This window comes from Mirounga leonina, unplaced genomic scaffold, assembly GCF_011800145.1.
Source record: "Mirounga leonina isolate KUSES-001 unplaced genomic scaffold, KU_Mleo_1.0 Mir_173, whole genome shotgun sequence".
In the NCBI taxonomy this organism is placed as follows: domain Eukaryota; kingdom Metazoa; phylum Chordata; class Mammalia; order Carnivora; family Phocidae; genus Mirounga; species Mirounga leonina.
The window spans coordinates 90,057,683-90,072,199 of NW_023270447.1; the positions used below are offsets into that span (position 1 = coordinate 90,057,683).

Below are 14,517 nucleotides of genomic sequence, written 5' to 3' on the forward strand. Positions count from 1 at the left end.
TACATGGTTTCGTGAATTTCCTTACTTCTTTTCTCTTTCCAAAACTTTCAAAAAGTAGAGCGAACCCCTTCGTTTCTCTTTGGGCTCGTCCAGTCTAGCTCCCCCCTCCGATCGCAGTGGGACAGGCCACCCGGCCTCCTTCCTCCCCGCCCCCCCCCCCCCCGGCCCGCAATAGGACGGGTTTTGCATTCGGGGAAAAGCAATCGCTCTCCGAACGCACAGAACAGGACGAGACGGTGGCGGCCGAGGGGCGTGGCAGAGCGATTGGTACGGCCTGAGCCCTGCGTGCTCTGCGCGCTGCGGGCTCTTTGCGTCTGCGTAGTGCGCCCACCTCCCTTTCTGCCTCCGCTGCCGCCATGGCGCCCGTGGTTAGTATGGCTCCGCGTGAGGCCTCGGCTCTGGGGCAGGCACGTGGGCTTCGCTGGCCCGGCTCCTGCCCGGCTCGCACGGGGCGGCGCTCCGCAGGGCCCGGCCGGGGCTGGGCTGGCAGGCCGGCTGGAGCGAACCGGGGCCGCCGGGGGGCCCCGCACGTTGTGGGCGGAGGAGGCCGCGGCCTGGGGCGCGAGAGGAGCCCCGGAGCTCTCGGAGGCCGCGGCTCGGGCTCGGGCCCCTCTCTGCGGCCAGCGGGGAGTTGGAGCGCCCAGGCTACGACCTGGGCCCCTGGGGGCCCGGCCGGCGTGAGGCAGCCGGGGTCTGGGCCTGGTTACCTGGGCGGAGGGCGGGGAGGAGGCAGGGCACACGCCACCCTCGGGAGTCGCGCGTCCGGGAAGCCTACGGCCGGGACCCGGGGACCAGTGGGAAGGTGGCCTGGCCGGCTCGTTTTCAGGGAGAGGCGTGGGTTGGAGGACCCTCGCGGCGTCCGTGGAGGAACTTAGTTCCTCGGGGCGCACCTGTACGGACCCTCTTTGGTCCAGGGCAAGGCCCAGCGCCATTCGGTTGCAGCCGGGCGGGGATCTGGCCGTGTGGCGCCCTCATGTCACTCCTCCACCTGCAGCTCGCCGTCCTCACAGGTTGCGTCGAGCAAGTCGTATTCCTGCCCCCCCGTCTTTGTCGGGACACCCTTGTTAGCATTTTCGGCTCACCTAACTCTTTCTGCCCGAGCGGGTTTTTAATGCCTATGCATTTGTATGCCTTTGGTTTAAAACCGTGATGGAAGGTTTGGAGCCCCTTGCGGGCGGGTCTTTTACTAGCTGATTTGTATAGGTCGGGGCTCGGTCGTACAGCGACCCTTTTGATGGTTACTGGGAACAGACGTCTTGGAAGGAGATCAGTGAAGCTTGCAGTAGCTAAATGTTTGAAAAGTTGACCCAGTCAAATTTTAGATGAAGTTCTTTTAAACAGGAAGGGAGACCAGATGTGCTCTTGGGAAAGTCTTTTTAGATTCTGTAAGGCTTTTTAGAGTGGACGCATAGGTGAGCGGGTAAAGTCGTACAGATGCTTTTTTAGTGGTGGTGGAGTTTGTAGAGGGAGAAGACTAATGGAAGCTTTGTGAGAGTAAAGGAACTGGATGCTTGTAGGATGTGCTCAGACTGATGGTTTAAATCAGAACCCAGAAGTTGATAGTGTGTTGTAATTAGAACCTAAGTTTTAGCCTTGTCTTGTCCCAACTGGGATAGATGTGTTGGTAGGACATTCGGTTCCCTAGAAGGTAGGTGAGATAGGATTAAGGGAGAACAGCTTAACTGGATCGGGACCCTGAGTCTGGAGAGTTAGGACAAGTATTCATTTCAGATTAAAATTGTTTCAGGTATGCAAGGCATTTGTATGCCTGCCCTAATCCTGGAATAAAGTGAGTGACACTTCATTCTGGAAGTTTTATGGTAAATAAAAGGAAATGTTCCTTGTATTGTGGTTCGAAAGATAACAGACCTTCATGCCCATAGATTGGAGAGGCTGGAAAGTGTAAATGGGCCAAGAGTGCTAGAATGATGTGTCCTTCAAAAGGGCATGACTCCAGGCCCCGAAGCTTGCAGAACAGTATCTTGGGTATTGCCCCTGGACACTCTTGGGCAGAGCACAGTGTCCGGGCAGGTCTCTTGCTTGGCTACCTGGCGAGGGAGCACAGCTCCACAGGTTTTGCATTTGTATGGGCTTTTCATCTTAGGCATTTTTGGTTTTGTTAACTTTTTGGTGGTTGGGGGAGGGGGGGACTGGTTGTGCCTTCATCTCTTTATCATTTGTGTACCTTCTTAGAAAAAGCTTGTGGCGAAGGGGGGCAAAAAAAAGAAGCAAGTTCTGAAGTTTACCCTTGACTGCACCCACCCTGTAGAAGATGGAATCATGGATGCTGCCAATTTTGTAAGTTGCACCCTCGATGCCACTCAGGACAGTAATGAACCTTCTGGGATATTGCTGAGAAAACCTACCTGCCAGAGCACATTTCCGGTCTCAGGCTCATAGGCAGCCCTGCAGTTCTGGCTCTGCACAACCTTGGAACTTGGTCTGGTTATTTGTTTCTAAGTCTAGCTTTCTCTCACGTGTGTCCATGGTGAGGAGTAAACATCAGTGCTAGAGAACTACCTCAGTTTCTTCTCCCTCTTTCATTTTGTTTCCAAAAATGATTTTACTTACAGGTTCCCAGGGAACAGCAAACTCCACTGGACCCAGTGCCCCCTTTGCACTTGGGTGTGTTTAAGCATAAGCATTGGGCCCTGATCCTCACGGGAGGAGGGCTTGCCTCCCCCAGGCCTGACTGCTGGACAGATGGCAGCATTTCTTCAAGCTTCCCATTTTGTTAGGCATCAGAGCTGCAGTGTTTATGTTAAAATATCCTGCGTGCTGACTCGTAATTGGAGCTTGGTTTTTCCACACCCTGCTTGGTACTGATACCTTGCTCCTATATTTGGCCTCATCCCCCAATATTCTTCTATTTCAGTTATATCTAGAAAAATTAACCTCATACCCACATTTTGACTCTGCAGTGTGGTTTTAGCGGTTGACTCTTTTTTTTTTTTTTTTTTAAAGATTTTATTTATTTATTTGACAGAGAGAGACACAGCGAGAGAGGGAACACAAGCAGGGGGAGTGGGAGAGGGAGAAGCAGGCTCCCCGCAGAGCAGGAAGCCCGATGCGGGGCTCGATCCCAGGACCCTGGGATCATGACCTGAGCTGAAGGCAGACGCTTAATGACTGAGCCACCCAGGCGCCCCATTTAGCGGTTGACTCTTTACCTATTCCGTAGCCACACCTGGGGGTTCAGACTTCTTGTGCAGAGCCTCCTGACTCCTCATTTGCTCCTTGCCAAGATAATAGCATTAAAACAAGAATAATTTCAGGTGAAAAAACCTAAAGACTCAGCCTGTGGCCACTAATTCCATTGAATGGAATTCCAGTAACCTCTTGTGACCCTGTCCCCAGGAAGTCCCCAAATCGGCTCCTTAGTCTCTTCTCTTTGCAGTGACTTATTTTCTCTGGGGCCTCTTTTCCCTCCTAACCTTTGTGGCTTCTTCCAGTTTGTGTCTGTGATGGCCCTGCCCTGGTGTCCTTTCCCTCTGCCTTCTCTACACTCACCTGTATATGTGATTATTTTTCCTTCTAGAAGTTTTTGTAGGATAAAAAACTTGAGTCATTTATGAGTCTCAGATGGAAATGTCAGGATTTCTGACCTAGTCACTCTACCCTGTGCTCAGTTAACATATGGTGTATTGGAAGAATTTTTAATTTTTATTTTGTTTTTTTATTTTTTTTAAAGATTTTATTTATTTATTTGACAGCACGAGCAGGAACACAAGCAGGGGGAGTGAGAGATGGAGAAGCAGGCTTCCCGCCGAGCAGGGAGCCCGATGCGGGGCTCGATTCCCAGGACCCTGGGATCATGACCTGAGCTGAAGGCAGACGCTTAACGACTGAGCCACCCAGGCACCCCTAAATTAAAAAAATATTTATTTATTTTTTAAAGATTTTATGTATTAATTTGAGAGAGAGAGCACAGGCCTGGGGGGAGGGCAGAGGGCGAGAGACAAGCAGACTCCTGCTGAGCCTGGAGCCCCGCATGGGGCCAGGACCCATAGATCATGACCTGAGCAGAAACCAAGAGTAGGATGCTTGCCCAACTGAGCCACCCAGGCACCCCAGTGTATTGGAGTTTTTTTTTTTTTAAAGATTTTATTTATTTATTTGAGAGAGAGAGAATGAGAGACAGCATGAGAGGGAGGAGGGTCAGAGGGAGAAGCAGACTCCCTGCCGAGCAGGGAGCCCGACGCGGGACTCGATCCCAGGACTCCAGGATCATGACCTGAGCCGAAGGCAGTCGCTTAACCAACTGAGCCACCCAGGCACCCTGTATTGGAGTTTTTAAAGAGGATTATAGGGGTTTGGGGCTGAAAGGGATTTCATATTGCAAGAGCAAGAAAACCAAACATTTCTTTATTTTTATCTTCTTTCTTCTTTTCCATTCTTCCTTCCCTTCCTTCTGCCCGCTCCGGGGTGCCTGGGTGGCTCAGTCATTAAGCAAGCGTCTGCCTTCAGGCCAGAACGCTGGGATTGAGCCCCGCATCAGGCTTCTTGCTCGGTGGAAAGCCTGCTTCTCCCTCTCCTACTCCCCCTGCTTACGTTCCCTCTCGCACTCTCTCCCTGTCAAATAAATAAAATCTGGAAAAAAAAAAAAAGTAGACTCTATGCCCAGTGTGGGGCTTAAACCTACAGATCCTGAGACCAAGAATTGCATGCTCCACCAATGGAACCAGCCAGGCGCTCCCAGAGTCCTTTTTGACAGAGACCCCTGAAGTCCATGCAGTTGGATGACCCGTCCAGGCTTCCATGGGGGACTAGCATCTCTGGGCTCCTGGACTGCTGTCCTCGTGCTGTGCGTGCACAGGGCCCCTGAGCTGATGAAGAGTTTGGGTCTCTGCACGTTTTGCTCCTTGTACCGGGTTGAAGACTCCTTCCTCTGATGGCACTGAGAACAGTGCCTTATACTTCTTAGGTTCAGAAGCTGTAGGTACTTTCTAACAGTTTGGCCCTAGGTTTCCTGTCTTGTCTTACTTTGGCTTCTCAGTCAAGCCTCTTGTATAAAGGCACATTTGACCTCGTGTGTAAGCCATCAGGTGTGTTCATGCTGGGATGTTTTCATGTTCTACACGGAGATAAAGGTGAATAGTGCCATTTTCTAATTGTTCTTAGATTTCAGACCTTGTATTAATAGGTAAAGATTGACTATAATTTTTTTAAAAGACTGAACCTTTGAAAAACAACTTTGTTCAGTGTTAGGAGCATAAAAACATACAAGAGTCTAATGAGTGGGTGGAGCTCTCACTTCACTAATTGATTGATTTGACGATTTCCGCAGGAGCAGTTTCTTCAAGAGAGAATCAAAGTGAATGGAAAAGCTGGGAATCTCGGTGGAGGGGTTGTAACAATTGAAAGGAGCAAAAGCAAGATTACTGTAACTTCTGAGGTGCCTTTTTCCAAAAGGTATGGGACAGATGAGTGTGACCTGCCGGCACCCTAGCACTGAGTCCCGCCCCCACCCCACAGGGATACTGCTGCCCCAGAGTCATTCGGGCTTTGCTGCAGCTGTTAATTCCTAGAACGGGGCCCAGTGCAAGGAGGCAGTGAATGAATGAATGTTATGGGGGTTAAAAGCATTCAATTTTTGATAGTTTTAAAAATTTCGTTTTTTACAGACTAAGGTATTTCAAGCAGTAGAGTTGCTCAGACTTGCTTAGACAGTATTAAAATGAGAATATTGCTTCTTTTGTCTCTAGATCACAGTGAGGAGCTTTACTGAAATGTAGTTGATATATAGTGTTGTATTAGTTTCAGGTGTCCAGCCTAGGCACTGATTCTCTACATTATTCAGTGTTCACCATAGTGTGCTTTCATTTTTAATTCTACTTATTTTCCCTGTAAGTGCTAGTATCGTTGGGTGAGGACTCTGAGATCTCAGTTTAGACTGAAGCCATCCTTTTAATTCCTGTGGCCCGTTTTCTTTCTAAGTCAGAGACCCCAGTTCACTTAGCCTGCGGTATTACACGGTGGTTATAAGGAATCGGACCTGTTTATACCTGGCTCCTAGCCCAGAGCCAGCATATTCTTAGGAACTTTCAATCAAACTGAATCAAGTAGTGGGAAATTTGAAGGTGGATTAGGACAAATTGAGTATAGTTCAGCCTTTGCTTTTTAGCTTTAATTATTATCGGTCAAGAAGTGACTTCCTATTCTGCCTGGCTCAAGTTCTTTTATTTGTGCAGAAAGAGATCTGATACCATGAGAGACTGGTGCAACCACAGGGTCTCCAGGGCGTACAAAGCCTACAACTCTTGGGGCTTTCGCAGAGCTCATGGGGGAGATGCTGTGATCTTCTGTGACCCGTTTCCATGCTTACTAACCTGGCGTGAGAATGGCTGGTAGCACCCCTTCCGTTTTCACAGATGCAGGTTTGTCCCCAGTGTGGGGAGACTGGAGCCTTCGTCTTCATCGCTTGCCTCTCTCAGTGACGATAGTTTGACTGTCTTGTAGCATTCTAGGTGTTCCTACTCGAGGACCTTTTCTTGTCTCTGCACTTCTGTAGCTTTTTCCCTAGTTTCTCAACGTTCTTTTATGACAAATTTTAAACCACCTGAAATTAACCACCTTACCTGAATACTATATGGTAGAAATAATAAATGACAGAAAAGAATACTTTTTAGATGGAACGACCAAATTGATTTATTTTTATGTAGGGAAAAGAGGATAGAATTGAACTGAGATCTTCACATCTTTGTGAAGATTGCTTTGTTGACAAGTAACACTGTTGAACAGTATTCATTTCTTGGAGATGGTGAGTCTGTTGGGGTTCATTAATACTTGGGTCCTTGCTAATAGGCCAGTTTGCCTGTGCATCTCCTTTAGTCCCCATAACGGTCGGAAGAGATGGTAAGTATCAGGAGTCTCATTTCATAGAGGGAGAAACTGAGGTTTGGAAAGGTTAATTTGCCCAGCAGTGAGTTGGCTTGGTGTTCTATTCCCTCTTCTTTCTCTCTCTTTTTTTTTAAAGATTTTATTTATTTATTTGACAGAGACACAGTGAGAGAGGGAACACAAGCAGGGGGAGTGGGAGAGGGAGAAGCAGGCTTCCCGCGGAGCAGGGAGCCCGATGAGGGGCTTGATCCCAGGACCCTGGGATCATGACCTGAGCCGAGGGTAGAGGCGTAACGACTGAGCTACCCAGGCGCCCCTATTCCCTCTTCTCTTTTTGGTTTTGGGAAGATGCCCCGGGGCCTCAAGAGTAGACAAGTGAGAGAAGAAACAAGATCGTAGGCTTTGTGTAGTTGGCATGTTGAACCCAGAAGCCAGTTGCTGCATTGATAAAACGGTGAGTTTTCTAAGCAGTTTGCTGTGATGACTGCTTAGCGGTCTCCAGGGCACAGCAACCACACTAAGACTGAGTGCGCTCACTTGCAGAGAGGGAGCAAGGGCAGGGCAGGGTGGCGTCCTTTTCCCCAGGAGTTGGGTAGGGAGCGTCCATCATAGAAGTGAGCGTATTCAGCAGCCCTGAGAAACAATCCCGATCGTCTGAACAACCTCAGAAGGAGGTTCAGATCCATGAGGTGTGATGTATGGGAAGTACTTGGAGCTCAGAAATCCAGTGATTTCTCAATAAAAAGATACTAAGATTGTGTGCTCAATTGTTAAGTTACTACCATGATATCTTTCTCCAGTGGTCACTAAAAGCCACTTTATAGGTATTTTGCTGTGTTTAATGGACAACTGTTAGATCTACTCTGTTCTCATTTTTATTGCCGGTTTAAATGAAATGTGGCTGATACTTTTGGCCTTATCTTTGCCGTTTTTGAATGGTGGGAGAACACCCTGAATTGTAATGATTTGAATGCATGGGTTTCATAAAAGGTGCAGTGTTTGAGAATGCTGGGGGGCCCTGTGGTGGAGTTCTCAAGTGTTCTTTCTCTGCAGGTATTTGAAATATCTCACCAAAAAATATTTGAAGAAGAATAATCTCCGTGACTGGTTGCGCGTAGTTGCTAACAGCAAGGAGAGTTACGAGTTGCGTTACTTCCAGATTAACCAAGACGAGGAAGAGGAGGAAGATGAGGATTAAAACTCATTTATCTGGAATATTTTGTATGAGTTCTTAAATAAAACTTGGGAACCAAAATGGTGGTTTTCCTTGTATCTCTGCAGTGTGGATCGAACAGAAAATTGGAGATCATAGTAAAAGCTTCACTTGGGCTGCCATTCACTTATTTGTAATTAGACTTTTTTCCTGCTTGAAAATTTAGTTTTTTGTGGTAAGAAAAGCAAAATAAGCTCCTTTAAGGGAACTGCCAGTGATCTGACCTTGAGCAGGTGGTTAAGGGTGTGGAAATGTGCGCCCTTCAGTTAGTCACTATTTTACTTCAAAAAGCGGGACAGTTTTATCTGGTGCTTTTCTCAAAGATTCAGGTATACTAACGTCGGGACCTCTAGTTCACTGAGCAAAACCAGCGACTTCTTTGAGGTTCTCTTGCAGGAAAAAGGTAGTGTCAGTAAAAAAGCAGGGTTCTGGGGCATTTCAATATTTGGTTACAAATTACTTGCGCACAATGACTTATGTATGTTAATCCTTTTTCTTCCTGTAGAAATAAAGTGTCCTTTGGCGTTGCTGCATATTCTCCTACCCTCCAGGAAAGAGTCTGGAGAGCGGTTATAAAAGTCCCAGATTTTAAATTAAGTAAACACGCACAAAACTGAATTTGTGAACAGTTTCTACAACTCTGCAACGAACTGTCCCTTCGGCCCCCAGCAGGGGGAGCTGGAGATGAGCAGTAGTAGAGCTTCCAGAGATGGACATCTGTGCCTCTCCCCAGGATCGCAGCCTTTTCACGGGGTGGGCGCCAAGGAGAAGCGATCGAGGGACAGGTCATGCTGAGGAGATGAGGGAAAACGTTGACGTGCCCAGGGAATGGTCCCTTCTGTGCCATTTGGGCCATGGCTGGATTTAATGTCAAGTCGTTCTACAGACTGACATTAATCAGGGCCAGATGAAAGCGGGATTTTGTTGCCTCGCGTGCAGAGGCTAGAGATCTGTGAAAGGTTACTGAGTTGTGAAGAAGTAATTGTCGCCAACTGGAAATCCAGAGGATTTGAGAGCGACTTTGAAAAGAGACCCTGATGCCTTATGGTGCCCTTCTGAAATCTAAACAATTCTGCAGAAATGTCTGCATTGTCTTAAAATTACAGTGTATGAAACCATGTTTTTAAGGTTCGCCCACAGCTAATTTCCACACCTGAAATTCTTGGGCTCTGCTGGCTGCCTAGCTGGAAATTAAATGTTGGAGTCCTACCTTTGCTCCAAATTAACATTTGGTGCTCCTTGGATTGAATTTAACATGTTGAGTCTTTGCAATTTCATTTGTGGTTAAAGGCTCTAGCATTTTCTATTTCTATGCAAATTTTGTAGCAGAATTGTTTGCGTGTTTCTCCACCCTCGGGCAAGGAGAGGTTTCTTTCCAATGTCACTGAGGCATCAGCTGGTTTCTGTCCCTTACCATGATCATTAACTTTGTTAGTAACTTTATGACCTGGGTTTGCAAATTGTACTTGTTTGTTGCATCCATGTTCACCTGTGGTGATTTTTAGTTTCATTGTAAAAATATTAACCCTGGGTGGAAATTAGCATAGAAGTTTTTCTTTTTTCTTTTTTTTCAAACTTCCAGGTTTTTAAAACTTGTAATAAAATTGAAACTCGTTGGTTTTTCTATGCCTTTTTGAACTCTTGTAATTGAGTTTTGATCACATTTTATATTAAAGTGGCTAACATGTGGCTACTCTCACTGTGGAAGGCTTTTTTTTTTTTTTTAAGGATTGGCATGTTAATGTATTTGGCGACATTGTTTTTCCTACTAATTGCTGTTTCGTTAAGCTGGAGAAGAAAATGCATCCTTCATTCCCATTCTCTCTACCTTTGTTGTGCCTCAGCGAGATTCTGGAGTTGGTCATAACTGAACTGTCCGTGTAGAACTTACTTCGATCCAGAGCCGAAAAGGGTAACTTTGCAAAGATGACTTTTTCTGACGGAAGCTTTGTAGCGGGAAACCTGAATTACTTTACACCCATTACGCTGGCTGCATCCAGACCACATTTAGACCACTTTGCTTTTTAGCTCTTGACTCATGACCCGCCTGCCTGATGGCAAGTATTCACGGCACAGGAAGAGAGTGGGTGGGTCACGGAGAGCTTCAGGCTGAGGTGTACATTCATAGAGCTGGTGGAATAGGGAGGTGCTATAGTCTAGTTCTTACATGATTCTGGTTACCAACACCATCTCTTGGCTAAAGGTTTAGTATTGGTTGTTCTTTCAAAAGCCTCAGTGACCTCCACCTTTCCCCATGACTTTCACTGGTGAAAGTGCTTTTTTCTGAGTAGTGTTATCCTCCCACGTCTTTGGGAAGAGCCGAGTGTTGAAATAACGTGGATCTTATCTTCACCAGTGGCACCTGGTAGAGGTGTTCAGAAATGCTTGTGTATAAGAAGGATGGAGCAAAGTGGGGGAGTTCGAGCGTATCAAACATTTCTCAAAAATTGATAAAAATTACAGAATTCTCTGGAGTATTTAGACCTCAGCCTTTTTAGAGGACACTTGATTTCTTGGAAGGTGATGACTGGTTCTGTCCCTTGGTCGTCACATTAACCTCCGGAGAGCTTGGAAATTGGCTTTGGCAGCCTGCTTTCATTTCCTTTAGTTGCTGTGGTCCTTCCTGTGACTTCGCCCTAAACTTATCAAGTGTTAGAAGCAGAGCGTGGTGCAGGCTTTCCCCGTGAGGGGGCGTACACTTAAGATGTGTGGGTCATTGAGGAGACGGCAGATTCCACAGTAGCAAGGGGAGAGACCTCCCCTTGGTAGCCTCGGACAGAATGGGGCTGGCTGGGGTCAGAAGCAGGGGAGAGCCTGGGTGGGGTCCTGCTGGAGGTGTGGGCTGAGTTCTAAGGAGCCTCTATTCTTTGGGGTAATAAGCTGTGGAGGTTACTTTTGGGAAGGGAGGAAGGTAAGGAAGAGGCCTGGTCTGTGGGATTTGCCATCCCAGCAAGGAGGTGGTGCTGAAGGAAGCAGGTAGAAGGCTGCCTTTTAAATGATGCCATCATACTGCTTATCTCAGGGAACCAAAAACTAAGGTCTTATAATCTAGACATTTCCCTATCTTTCCTATCTTTGGGAGGATCTGAGAATTCACATTCTTTTTTTCTTGGCTATTTCTGGCCAAGCTAAAACAGTCTGTTAATGCTGTGCTGACCAGCTGAGTTAGCTGCTCCTGTACCCAGAACCCAGAAAGAGCCCATAAGATGACTTAAGGCTTATACAGGGAATTTCTCAGGTTCAGGGCCATGGCCCAGAGGTCTGCCCTTCCTCATCCCCAGCATCCCCAAGTGATTTGGGTTCGTGTGGGGCACGGCCCGCATCTTGAGAAACAGGCTCCACGTACAAGGGAGATCTTGGTGTGTAGAGGATGTTTGCCATTCACTTTAGAAGATGCTGTGATCCTGCCCCCGATGCAGTCCCAGGAGCAGAGTTCTGACCTGCGTGGCTGCTGGGAGCGGTGTGGGAACAGGGGCTCCACTTCACAGAGCCTTGAGGTGGTCACGATGGGGCATGTTGGTAAAAAGCGGACCTCAGGCAGCATTGAGGGCTGCCTGTATGAGAAATTCCTGTAACCCAGGGATGGAGACTAATAGGGGTGTGTGTGAAAGATAAACCACTTACTGCAACTCTGCTCTTGGAAAAGCAGTTTTTCCTCGGTGCTTTCATAACCAGTATATTTAAAAATACATATTTTGATTTTGAATTGTCCCTGGGGTGTAATTCCAAGCTCTGTGATCAGCCAACAGGAGCATCTTGCCTCCTGAAACTGTAACTTTACTGATGGGCTTATTCTCAGCATTGGAGAGTTCACTGAATTTTCACCTTTTTAGGGACTGCTTTTAACATCAAACCTTTTAAGTTCATTGTCACTATTGTTAATAGTTGGCAATAATCAGAGCTCTCCTTTAACTATTACTGGTGATTTTTAGTCAAAAATCCATTTGTTTATGCCGTTCCAGGGTTTGCTTCGTTTTGCTTTTGGTCAGTAAGTAGGGTGACGGAGCTGCAGCTGTGAGCAAGATGGGAGGGCCAGAGAGGATTAGGATTGTGAGCGCCTCCACTCCTTGTTGCCAAGTCAAGCAGGTGGAACTGTTCTTTCTTGAATGATGTCTTGACTGTCTCAGCCTCGCCTTGGCAGTTGGACCCAAGGTTAAAGGTGTGTGCCTGAGGTGGGGGCTTTCTGGTGATGGGAGGTACTGTAAGTCAAAGTTTCTCTCAAGTGGGACAGAGAAGCTTTGGAAGTGTCCTGACCTCTTCTGGCCATCTGGGGGTGGGGGTGGGGGGCTGCTGAGGGGTGGACAGGTTTGGTGGTGCTTAAGGGTTTTTCCTGGATGGTTAACATTCAGAAAGAATTCTGGAAAGAGCAAGGCAGCCTTGCCAGGGACAATGCAGGCCTGCTAAAGCATGGTGATTTGGTGCCCCCATGGCTAGATGCTCAGTGATGTGAAATCCAGCCTTAGTCCCGAGAAGCCCTTTGCTTGCTTAGCCCACCTCCCTGCTGCCTTTCCCTTCACCCTTGCAGGCCGGCCTGCCTTGGGATGCTTTCAACCTCTCTCTCTCTCTAGTGTGGTTTAAAAGTGATCTGGGAGATAAAGGGGACTCCCAGCACCCTGCACTTTGATCCAGGAGGCTGGACAGACCTGCCTGTGCCCAGGAATGAACGAACACCAGCTTTTGTTCAGGGCTTGCTGGAAATTCATTTGGATGGGAAGGGGGAGGGAAAATTTGCTTCACATCTTTCCAACTGCCCTAGGCCATCTGTGGCCTTCTGGTCACAGCTTGGATTCATCATGGCTTGGATCGTGGTCACCTCGCCAAGAGGTCTTGCTTGGGGGTGCCCTCACCAGGCAGTCACAACTCGCCTGGTTCCCTAAAGGCCCCAGGAAAGGGAGAGTCTTCTTGCTGATGTCAGGGTGCTAGGGGTTACTGGTGAATGCCTGCCAGGATGGGGCAGATGTTCAGCCAAGCCCAGAGGGGTTGGTGCCAGCGAGGAGACCCCAGTACCCCCCTTTCTGGCTTCCTAAGTCAGGCAGACCCCGTGGGTCCCAGGCAGCCACATGGGTCTCCAGTTGTTTCCCCCAAACGTGTCTGGCCCGAGGCAGAGAAGTAAGGGTACCCTCCCTTTATTGGCTCTTCTTGGGTTAGAGAGCTGACCATCCTAAGGGCCACTGAAACTTTGATCTTCTCAGAGTAGCTTTAAGACCTCCTTCAGCCCAGACTGGCCGCCCTCATTCAAAATTCCAGCCTTGCTCCCAAGGGCTTCGGCCTCCATCTTCACCTCAAACAACTGAGGGCTGTTGGCGGAGGCTCCTTACTGCTCTGCGACAGGTGTCGCTTCTGAGCGGGAGTTTGGGCACAGAGAACGCAGAGCCGCATCACCCCCAGGGGCTCTGCATGTGTTTACACCGGACCCCGCCTGGAGGGGCGTTTTGGAAGAGGGCACGTGGGCGGTGGGAACGTGGTGCCATGGGGTGAGGGAGGAGCCAGCCTGCACGCATTTTTCTGGAGGAGTCAGACCCGGTCTCTAGATCGCCCTTTCCCCAAGTGCAGAACACATTTTTCTTCTCATCTTTCTAAAGGGCCGAGCCGGGTGCGGGACGGCGAGGTTCTCCGGGCACGTGAGCCGAGTGCCGGAGCTCGCGGCTGGCCGCCCACGGGACCCCGCCTCTGCGCCCGTGGGGCCCCCGCGGCAGGGCGCCTTCCCGGGCGGCGGGTCCTGCCGGGGCTGCGCGGGGGCGCGTTCCCCGCCTCCCACTGGGCCCGGCTCGCCCGGGTCCCCGCTGCCCGCTCGGCCGTCGGGTCCCTGGGCGCGCGGGCGCCTCGACGGCTCCCCCTGCCGGAGCGCCGGGTGCGCCCCGGGCACCCGGGGCACGGGACTAGTCCCCCAACTTGTTCTCCGCTGTTAACTAGTCGCGCTGCCGGAACGATGGGATGGGGTTGCCACAGCAACAGACTGGACGTCACAATCCGGGCATGTGTGCCGCCCCCCCGCCGTGCCGCCGTGCCGCCGGCGCTGCCGCCGCCACCCTCGGCCGGCTGCGGGACTCGGGCTGCGGGGCGCGGTGGGCGGAGCGGCCCGGGCTTTGCGGGGAGCGGGGCGAAGGCGGCCGAGAGGAAGGGGGTCGAGACGGGGGGGGGGGGGTTTGGGGGGGGGGGGGGGGCAGGCGGCCGCCATCTTCTCGCCGAGGCCGCCTCGCCCGCCGCGCGCGCCCGTCCGGCCGCGCACGGGTTAAGGCTGGCACCGCGCCCGGCGGGAGGGGGGGCGCCCACCTCCCCTCCCCCCCGCGCCGGGCATGCGGGGCCCGCTGGGCACCGAGGAGGAGCTGCCGCGGCTGTTCGCGGACGAGATGGAGAACGAGGACGAGATGTCAGGTGAGCGGGGCGCCGGCGGGGCCCGGGGCCGGGCGGCGGGGGGCTCGGGGCCCGGCGAGGCCCGGGGCCGGGCGGCGGCGCGCACGAGA

General features: G+C 50.1%; 2 protein-coding genes across 2 annotated transcripts in view; both read left to right on the top strand.

Annotated features, from left to right (window-relative positions):
- Positions 1–268: 268 nt before the first annotated feature.
- RPL22 (ribosomal protein L22) lies at positions 269–9,752 on the top strand. The gene is made up of 4 exons (XM_035019928.1): positions 269–368; positions 2,194–2,298; positions 5,288–5,412; positions 7,894–9,752. Exons 1-4 carry the CDS (start codon positions 357–359, stop codon positions 8,036–8,038), a joined length of 387 nt encoding a protein of 128 aa, XP_034875819.1. The 5' UTR covers positions 269–356; the 3' UTR covers positions 8,039–9,752.
- Positions 9,753–14,336: 4,584 nt separating this feature from the next.
- The window catches only part of CHD5 (chromodomain helicase DNA binding protein 5), a 54,631-nt gene continuing 54,450 nt past the window's right edge, over positions 14,337–14,517 (top strand). Inside the window, exon 1 of the mRNA XM_035020255.1 lies at positions 14,337–14,428. Within this exon, the coding sequence (XP_034876146.1) occupies positions 14,350–14,428 (79 nt within the window). The 5' untranslated portion in view covers positions 14,337–14,349. The remainder of the gene's footprint in view (positions 14,429–14,517) is intronic.